At 47.6% G+C, this 22,990-nt stretch overlaps 1 protein-coding gene across 2 annotated transcripts in view; it reads left to right on the forward strand.

Moving 5' to 3' along the window:
- AP1B1 (adaptor related protein complex 1 subunit beta 1) overlaps positions 1-22,990 on the forward strand; it is a 51,280-nt gene that overhangs the window by 18,245 nt on the left and 10,045 nt on the right. Inside the window, exons 4-16 of one of the 2 annotated variants that reach the window (XM_081892282.1) lie at positions 2,372-2,507; positions 5,306-5,551; positions 7,545-7,735; positions 9,635-9,856; positions 11,584-11,704; positions 12,402-12,497; positions 13,484-13,599; positions 14,759-14,924; positions 16,044-16,142; positions 17,123-17,382; positions 19,869-20,070; positions 21,954-21,974; positions 22,705-22,845. In XM_081892282.1, coding sequence (XP_081748408.1) covers positions 2,372-2,507; positions 5,306-5,551; positions 7,545-7,735; positions 9,635-9,856; positions 11,584-11,704; positions 12,402-12,497; positions 13,484-13,599; positions 14,759-14,924; positions 16,044-16,142; positions 17,123-17,382; positions 19,869-20,070; positions 21,954-21,974; positions 22,705-22,845 — 2,017 coding nt within the window. The remainder of the gene's footprint in view (positions 1-2,371; positions 2,508-5,305; positions 5,552-7,544; positions 7,736-9,634; positions 9,857-11,583; positions 11,705-12,401; positions 12,498-13,483; positions 13,600-14,758; positions 14,925-16,043; positions 16,143-17,122; positions 17,383-19,868; positions 20,071-21,953; positions 21,975-22,704; positions 22,846-22,990) is intronic. The other variant, XM_081892283.1, reaches the window with a different exon arrangement.

A 22,990-nucleotide genomic window follows, 5' to 3' on the forward strand; every position in this document is an offset into this window, starting at 1 on the left:
GAGTTCCGAAGTGTCAGCATTGCTGCACTAAATACCGTATTTTTCGCTCTATAGGACACACACGACCATAGGACGCACCTTGTTTTAGAGGGGGAGAACAAGGGGGGGAATCTCCCCCTCTCTGCTCAGCGCCCCTTCAGCGAAGCGGCAGGAGAAACAGAGCCCCTTCCATTTCTCCTTCCACTTGGCTGAAGGGGCGCTGTGCAGCTCTCCCTCTCTGATGAAGCCAGGAGAGTCTTGCTCTCCCGGCTTCAGCGAAAGGAACCCGAAGCCTTTGGAGCGCAGCGCGAGGTCCCGCTGCGCTCCAAAGGCTTCAGGCGGCTATCCCTGAAGTGTGCACCGACCCCTCTCGCTCTCCAGGCTTCAGTGAAAGCAACGCGTAGCCTCCGGAGCGCGGAGGGAGTGCTCCCTCTGCGCTTTGAAGGCTTCGCATTGCTTTCGCTGAAGCCAAGGAGCCTGCATTCACTCCATAGGACACACAAACATTTCCCCTTAATTTTTGGAGGGGGAAAAGCGCGTCCTATAGAGCGAAAAATGCAGTATATCATTTTCTTACAAATGCGGAACATGTATTTTGTGGCACGTGTAACTTTGCCAGTTCTGTAGATCAGAGCAGTCTAGTGGGGCATCAATGGGGTAAGACGACCTCACAGGTAAACTTGGTCCCAAGCTTTCATATACTAATAGTCACAACCTTGAACTTGGCCCGGGAGCAGATGAGCAACCAGTGCAGCTCTCTTGAGCAGAGGAGCTGTATTCCTTCCAGCAATTGCATAAGGGAAGCCCCACTTAGAGCATATTGCAACAATCCAGCCTCGAAGGAACCAATGCACGATAACAAGGAGGGAGGGAAAACGTAGTAGTCGGGGCCAGGAGGAGAGGCCTCTGAATGGTGAAGCCAGAGCAGTGAATCTCAACACAGGTACTGATTTAAAAAATGAGGATGAAAAAATAACATTTAACTCTGCTTTCTCCAGCCTACTACCCTCCATCTGTTCTGGGCTAGAAATCCTATCGGCCTCTGTTAGCAACAGCTCTCTGGCTGGATTTCTTTGTGCAGGGAATTTTGGTTATGAACGTCAGGAGTGCAGTAGGAAGCGTTCAGCGGTGTGATTGTCCAGTGGTCATTCTCTGCAGGAATATTGTAACCAAGCAACAAGCTGTCTGGACAGACTTAAGTTAGCAAAGCAGTTGCAAAGCCTTCAGGCAGATAGTCCAAATCTGGCACGGCAACCTGGGAAAAATTAATATCTTTTTCTAGCTGGCCTGGTAGATTTAGGGATTCCTCGTCTTTCTCCGGTGGGGCGATGGGAGGAGAAATTGGTCCATCTCTTTCAGTACAGTCTATACCAGGGCTTCCCAAACATGAGTCTCCAGCTGTTGTTGGACTACAACTCCCATCATCCCTAGCTAGCATGATGGGAACTGTAGTCCAAAGACAGCTGGAGACCCAAGGGAAACCACACTGTCCTCATCAGCTTTTTAGGTGTTCCCAGCCCTTACTGGATATACCATAGAATCATAGAGTTGGAAGCGACCACAAGGACCATCAAGTCCAACCCCCTGCCAAGCAGGAAACACCATCAGAGCACTCCTGACATATGGTTGTCAAGCCTCTGCTTAAAGACCTCCAAAGAAGGAGACTCCACCACACTCCTTGGCAGCAAATTCCACTGTCGAACAGCTCTTACTGTCAGGAAGTTCTTCCTAATGTTTAGGTGGAATTTTCTTTCTTGTAGTTTGGATCCATTGCTCCGTGTCCGCTTCTCTGGAGCAGCAGAAAACAACCTTTCTCCCTCCTCTATGTGACATCCTTTTATATATTTGAACATGGCTATCATATCACCCCTTAACCTCCTCTTCTCCAGGCTAAACATGCCCACTGGGGATAGAACCTTAGGACCTTCTGCATGAAAAGCAAATGGTCTACGCCACCAAGCCCAGCACTTGACGCCCCTGGAAAGTCCAGAAGTAGGACCTGGGTGCGAAAGCAGCCCCCTCTCTACTCCCAGCAGCTGGAATTCAGAGACACGCTGCCTCCAACATGGCTTCCTGTTGTCTTCCTGCTATAGACATCTGAAGGCTGCCCTGTATTGGGAAGTTTTTTAAAAAATGTTTGACATTTTATTATGTTTTTATATGTGTTTTGGAAGCCTCCCAGAATGGCCGAGACAACAGAGCCAGATGGGCAGGGTATAAATAATGAAATCATCACCGTTATTACTATTATTTCCAAGGCTTACGTTTTTCCTGGCCCATTGACCAGCTGCTCTAAAGCAGCGCTGCCTGGCGTCAAGGGTGTGTGTGTGTGTGTGTGTCTCCCCATCTGTATCCTGGTTCCTCACGCCGCCTGCCTGTTCTCCGTTTCCAGCGCTCTCTTCCCCGACGTTGTGAACTGCATGCAGACGGACAACCTGGAGCTCAAGAAGCTGGTTTACCTGTACCTGATGAACTATGCCAAGAGCCAGCCAGATATGGCCATCATGGCTGTCAACACCTTTGTCAAGGTGAGTTGCAGGAGTAGGAGCAGCACCTGCTCTCTAAACCATGGGTAGGCAAACTAAGGCCCAGGGGCTGGATCCGGCCCAATCGCCTTCTAAATCCGGCCCGCGGACGGTCCAGGAATCAGTGTGTTTTTACATGAGTAGAATGTGTCCTTTTATTTAAAATGCATCTCTAGGTTATTTGTGGGGCATAGGAATTTGTTCTTTTCCTCCCCCAAAAAATATAGTCCGGCCCCCCACAAGGTCTGAGGGACACTGGAAAAAGTTTGCTGACTCCTGCTCTAAAGTTTTAAAAATGGAAGTGCCCATTTTCCCCAGTGGATGAGCATTTCGATCTTTCTTTGAGTGTGTGGGTGTTTCATAAGTATTATTTATTTAGTTCACGAAATTTGAAAGCTGCCTGATTGTAAAACAACAACAACCTCAAAGCGGTTTACAAAAAGAATAAGACAATGAAATGACTCAACTATTTTAAAACATTCAAAAGTGAGTTAAAATCAACGAGAAGCTAAGAAACAAACGAAAACCCCAGCTTTGAACGCAGGTCAGCATTCTGTGATGTCCATATAAATGAAAATATTTTTCAGCAGGTGCCAGAAAAAGTCCAGCGGAGTGGCCTATCTGATGTCAATAGGCAAGGAGTTCCGGGGGTGGGGTGGGGGGGTGTGCCGCAATCACACTAAAAGAAAAGTCGATTTCTTACAAATGCGTATTATGTGGGACCTGTAATCGTGCCAGTTCCGTTGATCAAAACAGCCAGCTTAGGCGAAGAGGGGGGTCATGCTATTTCTCTATGGCTATCCCATTTAAAATCTCAGCTTTAAGGCAAAGCTAAAGAGTGATCAAGACGTGGGTGGCGCTGTGGTCTATAAACCACAGAGCCTAGGGCTTGCCGATCAGAAGGTCGGCAGTTTGAATCCCTGTGACAGGGTGAGCTCCCATTGCTCAGTCCCTGCTCCTGCCCACCTAGCAGTTCGAAAGCACGTCAAAGTGCAAGTAGATAAATAGGTACCGCTCCGGCGGGAAGGCAAATGGCGTTTCTGTGCGCTGCTCTGGTTTGCCAAAAGCGGCTTAGTCATGCTGGCCACATGACCTGGAAGCTGTCTGCGGACAAACGCCGGCTCCCTCGGCCAATTAAGCAAGATGAGCGTGCAACCCCAGAGTCGTCCGCGACTGGACCTAACAGTCAGGAGTACCTTTACCTTTTTTAAAGAGTGATGATGCAGCCTGTTCTCCCAGTCGTCACCCAGGAAGACCGCAAGCAGGACCTGAGTGCGACAGGACTCTTCCCACTTGCGATTCCCAGCAACTGGGATTCAGAGGCATTGCTGCCCCCCACTGTAGAGGCAGAGCAGAGCCATCATGGCTAGCGGCCATCGATAGCCCTCTCCTCCTCTTATGAATTTGTCCAATCCTCTTTCAAAGCCACCCGGATTGGTGGCCACCGTTGGCTCCTGTGGCGGTGAGTTCCACAGTTCTATCTGCCCTGAAATTTCCCACACTTGGCTTTGAGTTCCAGTGGACATCGCTGTCTCCTGTGGAAGAGGGTTTGATAGTTTAACTACAAATTGTCCTTTCTTTTACCCGTCCTGAATGTTCCAACATTCAGCTTCATTGGACATCCAGAAGTTTCTGCTGTTACGAGAGAGGGAGAAAAACGTTTCTCTATATATGCTATGCATACTTTTATAAGCTTCTGTCACATCTCCACTCGTTCGTCTTTTTTCTGAACCAAGAAGTCCCAAACACATATGTGGTGGCCTCGTCGTAAGGTTAAAAACTTGCTGGGAAATGATATACAATGAATTGAAAAGGATGTTCAAAATAACTTCTGTAAAAAAACAACTAGAAGCTTTCCTTTTGGGAATTAGAGGGACAGAACTACCTATATTGTATAGAAATTTATTTATGTATGCTACTACAGTGGCAAGAATGCCACTTGCCCCAAGGTGGAAAGAAGCCGAAGTCCTAGAAGAATGGATACAGAAACTTATGGAATATGTAGAAATGGAGAACCTTTCCAGAAGAATAAGAAATCAAGATAACAGACTTTTAATAAAAGAATGGAAATGGTTTATCGAATATTTACAGATAAATTGCAAACAAATAAAAACATGGGCAGGATTATTGTATTAACCTGCAGTTTCATAAGAATATATATTTAAAATAGATGATTAAATGAGTAAATTAAATGAATTTGGATATGCAGAAGATACAAAAAAATAAATTTAAGGAACCTCAGAAAGAGGGGGAAGGAAGTCAAATTTGTTAAACTGATTGTATAACTAATGAAATGTATAAATAAAAACGTTTTTATGGTAGCTAAAAAGGTGAAATACCTGGGAATTTGGCTGACATCGAAAAATATAAACCTGTTTAAAGACAATTATGAGACAACGCTAGTGGGATTTAAAGAGGCTTTGTGATAGTTAAAGATGTATTGTAAAAAATAAATAGAAATGAAAGAATAATATTAATTGGCAATATTAAATATAGAAAATGTGTAAAAATAGAAAATATGGATGATTGGTGGAGGAGCTGGTGGAAGTACAAAAATTGGAAATGTGTGAACACTGTTGTGATGATGAATTTGTAAAAGGAAAAAATTAATAAAAATTAAGATTGTTATGATAAAGATAATTATGAGAATGTATGGAAAGAAATCAAGAAATATTGTATGGAATGTATGGAAAGAAATCAAGACTATTCCTCATAGGCGAGTCACTCCACACCTCGAGTGTTTGGGTTGCCCTATTCCGAACCTTTTCCCAACTCTACAATGCCTCTTCCATACCCTACAGGACTGCGAAGATCCCAACCCCCTCATCCGGGCCCTGGCGGTGCGCACGATGGGCTGTATCCGGGTTGATAAGATCACCGAGTACCTCTGTGAGCCGCTGAGGAAGTGCCTGAAGGATGAGGACCCTTACGTGCGCAAGACGGCGGCTGTTTGCGTGGCGAAGCTCCACGACATCAACGCGCAGCTGGTGGAGGACCAGGGCTTCCTGGACACCTTGAAGGACCTCATCTCAGACTCCAATCCTATGGTGATGGACCCCTTCTTGCCTGGGGGCGGGAAGGGAGGGGGGCTTGTCCAGGCTGCTACTCCCCTGCCCCAGCTGAACCAAGCTCCGCTAAAGGCTTTGGGTCCGGAGGGATTCCCAGGTAGTCGAAGGGAGGAGCTGCTACTCCCAGCCTTCACTAAGTTTGTAGTAATAATAATAAATTTTATTTATATCCTACCCTCCCCAGCCGAAGCCAGGCTCAGGGCAGCTAACAACAATAAAATAGTACAACATTCTAAAAATCATTTCATTATAAAAGTAATTCAAATCAAATTGATGGCAACCATTGGGCCAAAGTTCTGTGAAGATTGCCAAAGGAGGGAGTCAGGCTGTGCCTTGGCCAAAGGCCTGGTGGAACAGCTCTGTCTTGCAGGCCCTGCAGAAAGATGTCAAGTCCTGCAGGGCCCTAGTCTCTTGTGACAAAGCGTTCCACCAGATCGGAGCCACAGCCGAAAAAGCCCTGGCTCTAGTTGAGGCCAGCCTAACCTCTCTGTGGCCTGGGACCTCCAAGATGTTTTTGTTTGAAGACCGTAAGTTCCTCTGTGGGGCATATCAGGAGAGGCGGTCCTGTAGGTACGAGGATCCTAGGCCGTATAGGGTTTAAAGGTTAAAACCAGCACCTTAAACCTGATCCTGTACTCCACCAGGAGCCAGTGCAGCTGGTATAGCACCGGGTGAATGTGATCTCGCAGCAAAGACCCCGTAAGGAGTCTCGCCGCGGGATTCTGCACCCGCTGGAGTTTCTGGGTCAGTCTCAAGGGCAGCCCCACGTAGAGCGAATTACAAGAACCAGCTACAAAGAGTTCTTCTCCTCCGTTCCCTTACATGGTTAGCTCAAATGTGTAGGGGCCGTCGGGAATTGCTAGCGTCCGTGATGGTTACCCAAAACAAGGAAAGATAGCAGGTCAGGAATGCGTCCCCCTGATCGGCTGTCTTTCTGTCTGCAGCACCTGGCCTGGAGCCAAACTTGCATCTTTGAAATGGAAGCAGTTGAGCAGCAAAGTGTTGCCTGCTGTCTTGCACGTTTAACCAGCGTTGGAGAAACGCCCAACCCGAGCGCTGCTCCTTTTCTTCCCCCCACCCCACCCCGCTCCATGCTTCCTACATTTTTAAAAGGAACGTAATGAGAGAACTATCGGCCGCCTCTGCAAACCAAGTTCCAAATGAATTTTTAATTTAGGCCAAATGGCCTCGAATGCTCCTTTGGCCTGTGGGTTGCTGAGAGGAATAGCGGTCTTGCTAGGAAGTCTTGCTTCACGCAACAATAACATTCGGTTTAATTTTCTTTCTTTTTCGGTAGGGGTGTGTTCTTTTCCACACATCTCTGTACCCCTGGTGCCTCCAGGAGCATTTTCTGTGGAGAGGTTTTTTTTTTTTAGAGGCAAGAGCTGCCTGGTGAGGCCTACAAGACTTAGGCCACATTCACACCCTACGTTTAAAGCAGTACTGTACCACTTTAAACAGTCATGGCTTCCTGCAAAGGATTCTGGGAACTCTGGTTTGTTATAGAGCAGGCATGGCATGGTTTTTTTTTTTTTGAGACTACAATTCCCATCATCCCTGACCACTGGTCCTGTTAGCTAGGGATGATGGGAGTTGTAGTCCCAAAACAGCTGGAGGGCCAGGTTTGGCCATGCCTGTTATAGAAGAAGCCTCCTTTCCCCTCATGGAGCTACGATTCCCAGAGTTCTCTGGGAAAGAGAGATTGACTGTTGGAGCACTCTGAGAATTATACTGAGCTAGACAGACCTGCAGCTGTAGCTCAGGTGGCAGAACATTTGCTTTGTATGCAGAAGGTCGCAGTTCAGCCCTCAGTATCTCAGTGGGCTCGGCAGGACTCCACCTGAAACCCTGGAGAGCTGCTGCCAGTCAGAGTAGGCAGTACTGAGCCTAGATGGACTAACGATTTGACTCAGGATAAAGCAGCTTCCCATGTTCCTATTTTCACAGATTACTCTCTTTTGTTTTCCTCCAGGTGGTAGCTAATGCTGTAGCAGCCCTCTCAGAGATAGCGGAATCTCACCCCAGCAGCAACCTGCTGGATTTGAACCCACAGTCCATCAACAAGCTGCTGACTGCCCTGAACGAGTGTACGGAATGGGGCCAGATCTTCATCCTCGACTGCCTGGCCAACTACATGCCCAAGGATGACCGTGAGGCCCAGAGGTGAGAGCTGCGGTTTGGCTCACTTACTCGAGCCCCGTGTCGACCATGCTGCTTTGCAGGCACCGTTGTGCGAGGTGCCCTTCCTTGCCCAGAGACAGCCCAGTCTGTGTGCAATTTGTGTGTCTGTCTGTCCATCCCACGCCTCTGTTTTTGTTATCAACAGAGCCAAATTCTTTACTGTAGCACTCTGCGCTTCGGAAGACTCTGTACAGATTTTTTTTTGAGAAAGGGCATCATGTTTAGAGGAAAAGTGAGTAAGAGGAGATATGGAGAAAGTGTTTTTATCCTTCTCTAGAACTCCTGGACCATAAAGAAGGCTGATCGCCAAAGAATTAATGCTTTTGAGTTATGGTGCTGGAGGAGACTCTTGAGAGTCCCATGGACTGCAAGAAGATCAAACCTCTCCATCCTTAAGGGAATCAGCCCTGAGTGCTCACTGGGAGGACAGATCCTGAAGCTGAGGCTCCAAGACTTTGGCCACCTCATGAGAAGAGAAGACTCCCTGGAAAAGACCCTGATGTTGGGAAAGATGGAGGGCACAAGGAGAAGGGGACGACAGAGGACGAGTTGGTTGGACAGGGTTCTCGAAGCTACCAGCATGAGTTTGACCAGACTAAGGGAGGCAGTGGAAGACAGGAGTGCCTGATGTGCTCTGGTCCATGGGGTCACGAAGAGTCGGACACGACTAAACGACTAAACAACAACAAAGAACTCCTGGACATTGGAACGTTGGAAGATTCAGGGCAGATGAAAGAGAGGATTTATTTTAAACTATGGAATTCGCTGCCCCGGGAGGCAGTGATGGCTACAGACTCGAATGATGTTAAAAGAGGATGAGAGAAAGTCAGGGAGGGCAAGTCTATCAATAGCTCCTGCCCACAATGGCTATTCTTGGCTTCCCCAGTCGGAGGCTGCGTGTTTCTGAATACCAGTAACTAATGGAAGCTTTGTATTTTCCTTCCTCCTCTTTCTCTTTCTTTTTTATTGTTTTTCTTTCCCTTTTTGTATTTTATTTTTATCGTATTGTGTTTTTTATTTTTTATATTATTAATTTAAACATTTTTATTGAAAGTTCAAAAAGTACATAATTATATGTGCACTAAACATGGAGAGACATAAATAAAAGAGAGAAAAAGAGAAACAGCACCTGTGTAGAAGGGAAAATAAAGGGGGGAGGGAGGAAACCCAAAACTGTATACCGTATTTATCGCTCTATAAGACGCATCGGACCACAAGACGCACCTAGTTTTTGGAGGAGGAAAACAAGAAAAAATAATATTCTGAATCTCAGAAGCCAGAACAGCAAGAGAGAAAAAGTGAGTCTTATACAGCAAAAAATACGGTTCTTTACAAGGTTGTTATTGTACTTTACCAGATCTTAACCTGCTACAGTATTTGTAAGAAAGGATTCCAAATATCATTGAATTTATCCGTGGCAAGCCTGTGTTTATATGCAAGTTGTTCATATGTTGCGAGTTTGTATAAGTCTTCAATCGTAGAAGGGAGACACATTTTTATTTCTCCAATCCATCGGTATCAGTCTTTTTGCTGTGGTAAGGGCATGGAGAGTGTTTTTATTGTTTTTATTTGGATTAGTTTGTTTTTATTGTATTGTATGTTAAACAGTTTTTTATTTTTTTATTTTTAAATGAAAAGAAATAGCAGCTGGAAAATGCAGGTCCTGCTTGTGGTTTCCTGAGCAGGGCTAGCACAGAGCACAACTCTTCCTTTTCTGCCATTTTCCCAGATTGCCCAATGGCTGCAGTGCAGGACCACAGAAAACAGGGTTTTGTTGGTTGCACCTAGGAGGCTGGACTGGTGGGTCAGTGGCTTTGTGAAAAATCTCCTCTGGCATTTGTCTGCTGCATCTTCCTTTTCCTTCTCTTCCCCCCACTGCAGCATCTGTGAGCGAGTGACACCCCGGCTGTCCCACGCTAACTCCGCCGTGGTCCTCTCGGCTGTGAAAGTGCTGATGAAGTTCATGGAGATGCTGTCGAAGGACCTGGATTATTACGGCACTTTGCTGAAGAAGCTGGCTCCCCCACTCGTCACCCTGCTGTCTGCTGAGCCAGAGCTGCAATACGTGGCTCTCCGAAACATCAACCTCATTGTGCAGAAAAGGTGACGATGGATGCTCTGTTGGCTACAGGTGGGCAGGGTGGTTGGCAGTAGCGCTGCTTCCAGGGATACACCGAGATGCTCTCAGGCATGTAACTGGGTTTGTTGGGGGTTTTGCTAAAGAGATTTCCTTTTATAACAAATATAAAACAGAGAAGCTGTTGTAGCAACAGGTGAAAAACCAGAAGATGAGAAGCAAAACTATAAAACAGGCATGTGGGTTAAAATACCAAAGTCCATGGGAAATGAATGAAAAAAAAATTTAAAAGTACTTCCCCAAAAAACCCAGAGTCCTTTCTGTTGGGGATAATTCAGACTGAAAATCCCAGCTGTCAAAAAAGGTTATTTATGTGTGCCACTACTTGCGGCCCGTATTTTGTTAGCCCAAAAATGGAAAACGAGCAAGGTCCCAATCAAAGACGAATGGCAACTTAAGTTTACATAATGTGTGCATCTTGCAGAATTAACACATTGAATAAGAGAACAAGAAGAACATACGTTTAGAGAAGACTGGAAGACTTTTATTGAATATGCGGGAAATAACTGTGTACAGCTGAAAACGCTCGCAGCGTTAAATTCAACAGTGTAAATAACTTAAGTTGGATGTAATAATGGAATACTGAATGGTATAGTTCTGTAAAATATGCAGGGATTTATGATATGTAAAATGAACTATGGAAAGAGAAGAAGGGAAGTCATTGATATCTTAAGGATGTAAAAATGTCAAGTATAGTTTGAGATTTGCCAGGCTTGTGACGAGGGCTGACTTGAAAATGATGGTTCCAATACAAAATGTAATTAAAGGAATGCCAGATCAAATGAAAAGTGTCTGGAGGTTCTAGACCTTGTCGAAATATCAAATTATGCATAGTTTTTTCCATTATAGCTATATTTCAGAGTGAATGGTATCAAGCACCCGGTGTAAGATTTGGGGGCTGTTTTCCATTGAGTTCCAATTGTTATGTGAGCTGCCAAGATCATATATAAGACCTATGGGCATGTAAATAGGTTTGTATAGAGGTAGATCTTTCAACGGTCCAGAACTGACTCCCAACCTGCAACATGGGACCTACTTTTACAGTTTCACTTTTGATTGCCGATCAGAAGGTCGGCGGTTCAAATCCCCGTGACGGGGTGAGCTCCCGTTGCTCGGTCCCTTCTCCTGCCAACCTAGCAGTTCGAAAGCCTGTCAAAGTGCAAGCAAGTAGATAAATAGGTACCGCTCTGACGGGAAGGTAAACAGCGTTTTCGTGCGCTGCTCTGGTTCGCCAGAAGCAGCTTAGTCATGCTGGCCACATGACCCGGAAGCTGCACGCCGGCTCCCTCGGCCAGTAAAGCGAGATGAGCGCCGCAACCCCAGAGTCGGCCACAACTGGACCTAATGGACAGGGTCCTTTACCTTATAATTACTGTGCCGGTGCTAACGAGGCACACAATTCATCCTAACATAACACTTCCAAGAGCAGTGTTGCCTAATAGCTCAGTCAGTAGAGCACGAGACTCTTAATCTCAAGGTTGTGGGTTTGAGCCCCACATTGGACAAAATATTCCTGGCATTGCAGGGGGTTGGCCTAGATGACCGCCATGGTCCCTTCCAACTCTACCATTCTATGATATTACTAAATGAAACCATTTGATTTATTTATTTTTTACTTTGCAATCTATAAGTTGCACAGCTGGGTATGTTTCTTCTCCAGATCTCTTGATCACATCTTTTCCTCTTCTCCCAGACCTGAAATCCTCAAGCACGAGATGAAAGTCTTCTTTGTGAAGTACAACGATCCGATCTACGTCAAACTGGAGAAGCTGGATATCATGATCCGCCTGGCCTCGCAGGCCAACATTGCACAGGTAAATCCTTCTCTTTTCTCTCTTCCTCCCCGCCCCCCAAATTTGCTTCGGAGTCTCCACTGTCCTGCAAGGATTAGAACTGAAAGGAATTGCAATCCCGCAAGATCTGGAAGGCACCCACTGTTGGGGAAGGCTGAAGCCAGCTATTGCCTCTAAAGAACACATTCCACTCTTCTCTCCTTCCTGCCCCAATTTTTCAGCGCGTGCATTTTCTAGCTGCCACTCAGCATTCCAAAGTTACTGAGCATGCTCTGCCCTGGGCTTGCTTTTTCCTTTTTTTTTTTTGCCCCACGTCTTCTGATAAAATGGCCTTGGTCCTGTATATACCTGAAGGAGCGTCTCCACACCCATCGTTCTGCCCGGACACTAAGGTCCAGCTCCAAGGGCCTTCTGGCGGTTCCCTCCCTGCAAGAAGTGAGGTTACAGGGAACCAGGCAGAAGGCCTTCTCGGTAGTGGCGCCCGCCCTGTGGAATGCCCTCCCAGCAGATGTCAAGGCAATAAACAACTATTTTACTTTTAGAAGACACCTGAAGGCGGCCCTGTTTAGGGAAGTTTTTAATGTCTGATGCTGTATTGTTTTTGATATTTGATTGGAAGCTGCCCAGAGTGGCTGGGGAGACCTAATCAGATGGGTGGGGTATAAATAAAAAATTATTATTATTATTATTATTATTATTATTATTATTATTATTATAGGTGCTTGCTGAGTTAAAGGAGTATGCAACGGAAGTCGATGTGGACTTCGTGCGGAAAGCTGTCCGGGCGATTGGCCGGTGTGCCATTAAGGTTGAGGTGAGCCAAGGTGTGATCCAGAACATCTGGCGGGCACCAGTTTGGGGGAGGCTGGCATCTATCCGGGAGAGTGGCCTGATTCTGCAAAAGGCTTCACTTCAAACATACTTGGCTTTCCAAGCATTTAGCGGCTGCAAGTAGCAGAGCACAAATGAATTTTGCATTCTGTGTTGTGAACCTCCCCCCCTTTTTCTCTTTTTGGGGAGGGTGGGGGGTTGAAGACATTAGGGAGAGGAGCAGAGAGTGCTCCTGCACTCAAATCGTGCTTGCAGACTTCCCTTTGAGGCACCTGGTAGGCCCCTATGAAAACAGGATGCTGGAATCACTGGCCTGATCCAGCACGTTTTTCTGACACCCGATCGATCTTGGCTCTTTGGAAACGGGGGTTTGACCTTTACAGAGCCTTCCAACATTGACATTCGTTTTTCGAGGCAAGCGGTGTCCATAGTGCTGGAGATCAACACGTCTTTGCACAGGGAGCCAGGTTTTTTAAAATACAGTGGATGCTCGGGTTGTGAATGTGATCTGTGCGGGAGGCACGTTCGCAACCCGCAGTGCCGCATCTGTGCATGCACGGGTTGCGATTCGACACTCCTGTGCATGCGCGATGGCCGAAACCCAGAAGTAACCCATTCCGGTACTTCCAGGTTTCGGCGCATCCGTAACCCGAAAAAACGCAACCTGAAGTGTCTGTACCCCGAGGTATGACTGTAACAGCGTTGGAGGCATCCCTCGTAGCATGGGGGATCCTGCCTCCCCCTTCCCAATTGGTCTTCTCTAGTGTGCAGAAGGCTGCATGTGACTCTTGTTTTGTTACAGCCAGGAAATTCCTGGCTTTCCTGCTGCTGACAACCCACCCTTGCTGGGAGATAACCTAGGTGTCCTTTGACTTCCCTGTTTAAAAGCAAGCATCCGTAGTTTCTCCTGGCTAAACCCCAGTCCCTCTCCACGCAGCCCCAACCCCCTTTCTCTTTCTTCCTGCCCAGCAATCGGCAGAGCGTTGTGTAAGCACCTTGCTTGACCTCATCCAGACCAAGGTCAACTATGTGGTCCAGGAAGCCATTGTCGTCATCAAGGACATCTTCCGCAAGTACCCCAACAAGTAAGAAGCCCTCCTCCAAAAGTTGCCATCTTGATAACACATGGGAACATTTTATTATTTATCACATTTATTCGTTACTGTTTTTAAAACTGGTGGTTTGGGATAGCTCAAGTCGGTAGAGCGCGAGACTCTTAATCTCAAGGTTGCGGGTTCGAGCCCCACGTTGGGCAAAAAATTCCTGCAGTGCAGGGGGGTTGGACTAGATGACCCTTGGGTGTCCCTTCCATGATTCTGTGAGAAGGCAGTAATAATAATAATAATAATAATAATAATAATAATAATAATTTTTATTTATACCCTGCCCTCCCCAGCCAGGACCAGGCTCAGGGTGGCTAACAAGCAATAATAAAAACAAGTTGAATACAACTTAAAAACAAGTTTAAAATACAACATTAAAATATTGAAACATTAAAATATTAAAATGTAGCCTCATCGCAGGAGGAAAAAGGAAAAGAAAAAAAGGGGGGAGGGAATCAAATTGGCTCCAAGCCAAAGGCCAGGCGGAAGAACTCTGTCTTACAGGCCCTGCGGAAAGAAATCAGATCCCACAGGGCCCTGGTCTCATGAGGCAGAGCGTTCCACCAGGCCGGAGCCAGTGTTGAGAAGGTCCTGGCTCTGGTTGAGGCTAATCTAACTTCCTTAGGACCTGGGACCACTAGGGTGTTGCTATTTATGGACCTTGAGGCTCTCTGTGGGGCATACCGGGTGAGGCGGTCCCGTAGGTACGAGGGTCCTAGGCTGTGATACATGAGCAATGATAATGATACAATGAAACCTATCCAGAAATATAGAGCCTTCGATTTTTCTTTTATTTATATGTTTTGCATCAGAACTGGCTCTTGATGACACGGGATGCCCAGCGCATGCAGAGCTAGTTCTTGGCCTTTGAAAGGATCTATCCTGTTGTGCAGAGGATTCCTATCCTACTTTTCCACCAAGGGCCCTTACATAGTTCTTTCTCTCTCTCTCTCCTTATTTAATCCCCCAGAACAGCCCTGTAAGGTAGGTCAGGCTGAGCAGGGGCAGTCGGCCAAATGGTGGGATTTGAACCCTGGTCCTCTCCCAGGGTCGTAATCTGGTGCTCTCTAACCGCTGCGCTGCCCTTGGTTCTCCGCTGTCTCTTAGCTCCTCCCACCCCTCCTGTCCCCCCGACACGCAGGTACGAGAGCGTGATCGCCACCCTGTGCGAGAACCTGGACTCCCTTGACGAACCCGAGGCTCGGGCAGCCATGATCTGGATCGTGGGCGAATACGCAGAGCGCATAGACAACGCGGACGAGCTTCTGGAGAGCTTCCTCGAAGGCTTCCACGACGAAAGCACCCAGGTGAGACGGGGCAGAGTCTCCCAGGTGGGGTGGCTGAGGATTAGGCAGCAAAGGCTGCAACGATTCCCTCCAGATTTCTCCCCACGGTGCCTTGCCTCCCCCAAGCAGCCAACCCGTGAAGATCTTGCACCCCTCCAGGAACCCTAGAGGTTGTGTCTTGGGCGATGCAGCTCTCAGGTTGCACGTCAACTTCATTGGCACCTCCTGTAGATGCCCGTCAACAGTTCTGATAATCAAGATGTTTCTCTTCCCTTAATTTATAACTAGTATCTTGTAAACTTTGGCTCAACCTTGCATTTGGCACTGCCTAGCCAACCTTGGCTCAACCTTGCATTTGGCACTTTGATCACCAAAGAATTGATGCTTTTGAATTATGGTGCTGGAGGAGACTCTTGAGAGTCCCATGGACTGCAGGAAGATCAAACCTATCCATTCTGAAGGAAATCAGCCCTGAGTGCTCACTGGAAGGACAGATCCTGAAGCTGAGGCTCTGATACTTTGGCCACCACATGAGAAGAGAAGACTCCCTGGAAAAGACCCTGATGTTGGGAAAGATGGAGGGCACAAGGAGAAGGGGACGACAGAGGACGAGATGGTTGGACAGGGTTCTCGAAGCTACCAGCATGAGTTTGACCAAACTGTGGGAGGCAGTGGAAGACAGGAGTGCCTGGCATGCTCTGGTCCATGAGGTCACGAAGAGTCGGACACGATGAAATGACTAAACAACAACAACAAAGCAAAGTGCTCAGCCCAGCCCAGCTTCAGGCAGCCTCCCAGTTTAGGGGAGTTAGAACAATAAAACAATGAGATAAAACAATAAATGAAAACAACAAAACGAAGCACTAAAAGGAGTTAAGAAATAAAATGGAAGGGGATAAAAACGAATGCCTAAGGGTTGGTTATAGAGCAGAAACTTGCCTTAGAGTTGGCCTTAGAGCTCAAAACCCTGCTTCAAGCATTCGGCAGCCATCTTCCTCCTAGATGCCCCCTTTCCCTCCTACCGCCTCCCGTTCAGATTGCTTGTGCCAATTTCTTCCAGGATGGTAGCAGTAGAACGCCAGCTGTTGCATGCAGAAGATCCCAAGTTCAGTCCACCTTTTTTTCTTTCGTCCACTGCAGGTGCAGCTGCAGCTGCTGACGGCCATTGTGAAGCTTTTCCTGAAGAAGCCCACCGAGACCCAGGAGCTGGTCCAGCAGGTCCTCAGCCTGGCTACACAGGTAGGGGAAAAAGAGGTGGCCTTGCTTTGCCTTTGTAAACCTGGAGGCCCCCTTTATGTCCTTGCAGGGGTTCTGCAAGGTAGCCAGTGGTGCGGAAGCTTTGTCAGTCTGGACAACCTCCTGAGGACCACATGCCAGGGGTGGGAGGGGCCAGAAGCAAAAGTGGGCGGAGCTACAGATGCAAATTTGACCCTCTGTACACTAGAGGCTAGTTTCTACACAACGCTCCTTTCCCCCCTTCATCCAGGGATAGCAAGAGGCACGACTGGAGTTCAGGGACTCTTCCAAGCCGGGAGAAAACACTCCAAGGAAGGGGGTGGTGACCTGAGGAGAGGCTTAAGATCCAGACTTATTCATTTATTACATTTATATACCAAGGGCGGTTCACAGAGTGAAATACAGCCGTACCTCGGAAGTCAAATGGAATCCATTCCGGAAGTCTGTTCTGTTCGACTTCCAAAACCAAAACGCGGCTTCCGATTGGCTGCAGGAAGCTCCTGCAGCCAATCGGAAGCCGTGCCGGACGTTCAGCTACCAAAAACCATTCGAAAATTGGAACACTCACTTCCGGGTTTCGATCGTTCGAGAGCCGATTTGTTTGGGAGCCAAAGCGTTTGAGATCCAAGGTACGACTGTACAAGATAAAACACAAGCAAATGATTAAACAGTTTTAAACTTGCCCTGGATTTATGTTCATCGCTTTAAATGCTTTCAGGCCTTTTTTTTTTTTTTTGGCAGTCACAAGGACTAGAAACTTTGCTTTCTTTTTAAATGAGAAGTGTCAGCACTCTGACATCTGGCCTCTGCAAGGATGAGAAAGAGTGAGGCAGAGCAGCCTGCATCTATTAAGATATCCAGTGTGTTAACTGACCTCTGGGCAGGTTTGGAGAGCCCCTGGTGTGAAAACACACAAACACACACACATGCTCCTTTCCTTGTCTCCCTCCCACCCCCACCCCCCGGCGGCTCCCACCACTTAGGATTCAGATAACCCCGACTTGAGGGACCGTGGCTACATCTATTGGCGCCTGCTCTCTACCGATCCTGTGGCAGCCAAGGAGGTGGTTCTGGCAGAGAAGCCACTGATCTCTGAAGAGACGGACCTGATTGAGCCAACTCTGCTGGACGAGCTGATCTGCTACATCGGCACACTGGCCTCCGTCTACCACAAGCCCCCCACTGCCTTCGTGGAGGGGAGCAGAGGCATCGTCCATAAGAGCCTCCCTCCACGGACAGGATCGTGAGTACTCTTTGGTGGCAGTGGTGGTTGTGCAGGGAGAGGTGGTTCGGCTGTTCCTCTCTACAGTCCACTTGGTCTTTGGCTCTCTTTTTTTCATTCTATTTATAAAAATACCATATTTTTCGCTCCATAAGACGCACCTGACCCTAAGATGCACCTAGTTTTTAGAGGAGGAAAACAAGAAAAGAAATATTCTGAACGAAACAGTGGGTGCATGATTTTTGTGGTTCATGCTGTGGCCACAGACATGTGATCTGATGTTGAATTTGGGGTGACCCAATGCAAAAATCCTGAGGATCCATGTGGATCCGTGCTTTGTAACCACGTTTTTGCGCCATTGTGGCCCCATGCAACAGTGGGTGCGTGATTTGTTCGTTGCAGGCTGTAGCCATGCACATGCTATGTGGTCTGATGTTGAATTTGGGGTGACCCAATGCAAAAATCCTGAGAATCCATGTGGATCCGTGCTTTGTAACCACATTTTTGCACCATTGCAGCCCCAGGAAACATTTTTTTGGTGTAGGCTATAGCCATGGACAGGCTTACATACCGCCATGCATTTTTTTTAAAAAAAAATCTAGAGTGGTTTGCAATGATTATATGCATAACGCCATACAAGAGAAAGCATATAAAAAAAGAAACCAGCAAACTATTAGGGAAAGGAGTGTTCGGCATTCCCTGCAGAATAGGAAGGGTTTTCGGCAGGTGTTGGCACAGATGGCACCTGCTGGATTTCTAGTGGCAGAGAGTTCCACAGGGCCGGGCCAACGACACAGAAAAGGCTCAGTTTCCCGCTGTTGTCTTGCCAACTCGAGGAACGGCCAGATGATCCCACTCATCAAGCTTGGGATACAAGGGTTTGCGTGGTCCCTGAGGCACCCTGGACCTAAGTCATTCAGGACTTTACAAATGAATGCCTTGAGTAGTAGAGGAGCAGCTGGTGCAGGTGCTTTAAGAGCCATGTCTTGTGTTGCTTGCCAGATGCCCCCGTCAGCAGCAGTCTGGCCTCCGTATTCTGCACCAGCTGGAGCATCCAAACCAGGCCCAAGGGCGGCCCTGCATAGAGGATGTTGCAGTGATTAGCCTCAAGGTTACCAATACATTGACTACTGTGGTTGTAGCCAATGTAGCACAAAGCTGAAATCACTCAGCAGTCCATGTGTTCCACGGGCGAAATGTGCTGTGCCAGCAAAACGTCACTGTGCCAGATTGCCGGAAACTTCGCTGCACAGTAGATTTCACAATCTCTTTCATAGCCGGTTTCCGCTAGCCACAACTTCTGCATTGGGTTCCACCCATCTGCTGGTGCAAGGGACCCTGGGGTAGGGTGGCTGGGTAGCAGAAATAGACACACACTTTTTCTTTTTGGGGGGGGGGGGGGTTAAATAATTTTTTATTAATTTTTCACAGTTACATTTTCACAAGTGAAAACAGTAATTAACTCACATTTCTACCAAATCTAAATTTATACAAGTACCTTTTCATGAACCTTCTCTTTCAGTCCAGAGATCCAGAGAAAGACACACTCTTGAGTCAGTGGTTCCCAAACTCCCCTCCGCACCCCACCCCAGACCACTTGGAAATTGCTCATGGTCTCCATAGACTGCAGTTGCTACAGCAGGCAGAATAATCATTAAGCCATGTGCTGGACGAGATCCTGTATGGTACATAATTGGGTTTTTATTGCTGATTTTAATTTTATTCCATCGAGTTCGGATCGGGATACAATAAAATGCATTATGAGAAACGAAAGAAGCGATAAAAATGCAATTAACCATCACGCAGCATCTCGCCTGTGTATTATAATCACTATGGCAGACAGAAAATTCACTACAAAATAAAAAAATGAGCTTTCGTGTGCATGCACACTTCTTCAGATACACTGAAACAGAAGTCACCAGACCCTTCTATATAGTGAGAAGGTGGGGAGGGGTATTACTCAGAAGGGTGGTGGGAATGGGTGATTGGCAGATAGCTGTGATGAGCCTGTTGATGACTCTTAACGACTGCAATAGGTCTTACAGGAAAAAGCAAGGGGTGAGAAGGTGAAAAATGGCTTTGTCATGTATAATGAGATAAGAATCCAATGTCTTTGTTCAGATCAGGTCTCTCCATGGTTTTAATTTTGGTAATAAGTTGCAGTTCAGCAGCTTCTCTGAATTGCATGCACACGAAAGCTCATACCAAGAACTAACTTAGTTGGTCTTTAAGGTGAAGGAATCTTTTTATTTTGTTTTGACTATGGCAGACCAACACGGCTACCTATCTGTAACTAGAAAATTCACTGATTATATATGAATATTTTATGCAGGCATGCAATGAAACATGCCCCCCCCCCAATGAAGCATACAAACCACTGGTGGAACATGTGCCACAGTTTGCGTACTCCTGATCTATGTCTCTTTTTTTGGAAGGAAGGAAGGAAGCAGGCCATTTTAAAATTGTCTTCTTCGTCTCATCCTCCCCACCCTACACTATGAACACAGGAGCGAAAGTGCAGAGAGCCCTGATGTTGCTCCAGCGGGCGCCCCCCAGGCTGAGCAGCCAGCGGTCATCCCGACGCAAGGAGACCTCCTGGGAGACTTGCTGAACCTTGACTTGGGACCCCCTGTGAGCGGCCCTCCCGTTGCCACCTCGTCGGTGCAGATGGGCGCCGTTGACCTTCTCGGCGGTGGGTTGGACAGCCTGGTAAGCCCTAATCCTGCCCTCCCGAGGATTTGCAACAGAAGAGGGCGCGGTGTTTTCATTGGAGGACTTTGAATCCTCGAAAACAGCAGCGTTAAGTGTGGCCGCTGACGTTATGCTCTGTTGCTGTTGGTTCCCTGTCTGCACATGTTTCACGCTGCCTGTGTGTTTTAAGACTGTGTGTAGATATACAGCCGTGTCCAGCTTAAGTAATACTGAGTAGACCCACTGAAATTAATGGACCCAAGTTGGGCCGCGTTCATATATTTAAAGCTATGGGATGCCACTCCAAACAGCCATGGCTTCCCCGCAAAGGATTCTGGGAATTCTCCTTGAGAGTTATTACTAAGCCCTTCTATTCCCCTCCCGTAGCCACGGTTTCCAGGGCGGTTTAGTGGTCCATCTTCCTTCCCTGGAAACTGGGAATTGTAGCTCTGTGTGGGTAATGGGGGAGTCTCTCCTAACAACGCCATTAACAAACGACAGCTCCCAGAATTCTTTGGGGGAAGCCATGACTGTTTAAAGTGGCACCGAAGGGCTGAGGACATAACCTCTCCGCTCTTGCCTTTTCAGCACGATGTGTATGTTTCAGGAGCCGCCTCGTTTTTTGTTATTGTCTGTCGTTTCAAATCGTGTTTTAATTCAGTAACCTGCTCTGGGACATTAGGGTGGAGGGGAGGTAATAGATAACAGCAGCAGCAGCCTCAGCAGCAGCAACAACAACAACAGTCGTAGTTAACAGTAAGAATAAAAATAAATAATGTGCAGTGTGAATGTGGGCTTAGCTGTGTCCTTTCATTTTCCTACTCTGAATATGACTTAAAACAACTGGACACAATCCATTAATCTTTGGTCCCATTTTGCACAGAGAGGCAGCTGAGGAATCTGTCCTTTCTCACACCTTTTTTGGATCAGGGCGGCCAAAAGCTGCCCGCTAGATGTTGCCCGGGGTCCCATCACACCCCCAGGCAACATATCCCAGTGGTCAGGGATGATGGGAACTGTCGTCTTATCTGGAGGGCATCAGGTTGGCCACCGTCCACTTTAGGACATAAATGGTTAGGCATGCATGGGCAGTGGAGGATTAGCCCCTTTTTTCGCAAGGCTGGCAGAGACACGAACTCAAAGCTCCACTGGGAGTTGGCAGAAACTCTTCAGCATGAACGATTCCCAGTATAGCTGAAGGAGCGTCTCCACCCCCATCGTTCAGCCCCAGACACTGAGGTCCAGCTCCGAGGGCCTTCTGGCGGTTCCCTCACTGCGAGAAGTGAAGCTACAGGGAACCAGGCAGGGGGCCTTCTCGGTGGTGGCACCTGCCCTGTGGAACGCAATCCCCTTAGAAGTCAAGCAAATAAACAACTATCTGACTTTTAGAAGACACCTGAAGGCAGCCCTGTTTAGGAAATTTTTTAATGTTTGATATTTTATCGTGTTTTTAATACTCTGTTGGGAGCCGCCCAGAGTGGCAGGGGAAACCCAGCCAGATGGGCGGGGTATAAATAAATTATTATTATTATTATTATTATTATTATTATTATTATTATTATTAGAACGGGCAGGGCAGAGCAGAGGGGGTGCTGCGTTCTTCTTGTGGGGAGCTGTCTTGTAGCGCTGTGGCTGATAGCATCTGTGTGTTGTAGTCTTGAATGACTAACCTCTCTTTCACCCCTTCTTGTTTTGTCTCTTTCCCTCCTCCCCACCGCCCAAATCCTGGCTATTCTCTCTCTCTCTCTCTCTCTCTCTCTCTCTCTCTCTCTCTCTCTCTCTCTCTCTCTCTCTCCCTCCCTCCCTCCCTCCCTCCCTCCCTCTCTCTCTCTCTCTCTCTCTCTCTCTCTCTGTGCATGTGGCTGTCTCTTCTCTTCCAACTTGCCTGCTGCTTCTTGGAGATGGGGGACGAAGCTGAAGGGGTATGGTCCAGCCCTCTTAATAGCTTTCCCTTCAGTGAGCCACCCCCTTCCTCCCCACCCTTCCCTCCACTCTTTCCTGCTGGGAAACCAGGGCTGGGGGGGGCGGGGGGGGGAGGACGAGGTGGATGGTACTCTTAGCAGTTTTAATTGCCTTCTACCTGATCATCTCAAAGTGTGAAGTAAACTTAAAATGCAACAAACCAGATCTATCTAAATACATAAATTAGTCTGACCCAACAGGTGTGTGTGTGTTTGTGTGTGTTAAAGGCATGTTCTTGGGAGAATCCCCCCTCCCAGTCCTCCCCCGTGTGTGGGTTTATTCATCTTGTGTGTATGTGTAAATGCAGAGAAGGTCTGCAGCTCATGTCCTGCACAAGCTCCCAGATTCAAGCCCTGGTTTGACTCCAGGTAGGGCTCAGAATTTGTCCTGCCTGAAACCTCGGAGAGCCACTGCCTGTCTATATAGACAAGGCTGGAGGCAGATGGACCAATGGTCTGATGCAATATTAGGCAGATTTCTATAAAAGCTTGTGCATTTGGCTCTTCTTGTAAGTCACGAAGTGGCCCTTCCCAAAGGGGTGCCAACCGCTGCAGCTCTGTGTAATGTCTTTTGCTCCTCTGCTCCCTACTCTTAAGCCACCTCCCATAGGCACATGTCTCTGCCCACCCCACTTCCTTTGGAGTTGCCTCTGTGAACTTGTAACATCTTGGTGTCTTTGTCTCCCTGCAGATGGGAGGCCCCAGTTTCGCAGCGCCCAGCGCAGTCATGCCCTCCAACTTGGGAGCGCCCCTGGGCGGGGGCTTGGGAGACCTCTTCGACCTGGCCGGCGGTGTGGGGACATTGTCCGGGTCCTACGTAGCCCCCAAAACGGTGAGTAGCACTGGCCCCCAAGGAGTGCCGGGGGCCAAGTGGCTCCCGATACCATTGCTTGTAAGATGCCTAGCACCTCTCTGTGGGTAATGAGCTTCTTTGCTTTGGCTAGACCCAATGATAGGGCCGGCCACAACAGGGAATG

This window comes from Podarcis melisellensis, assembly GCF_964234715.1.
Source record: "Podarcis melisellensis genome assembly, chromosome: 16".
In the NCBI taxonomy this organism is placed as follows: Eukaryota; Metazoa; Chordata; class Lepidosauria; order Squamata; family Lacertidae; genus Podarcis; species Podarcis melisellensis.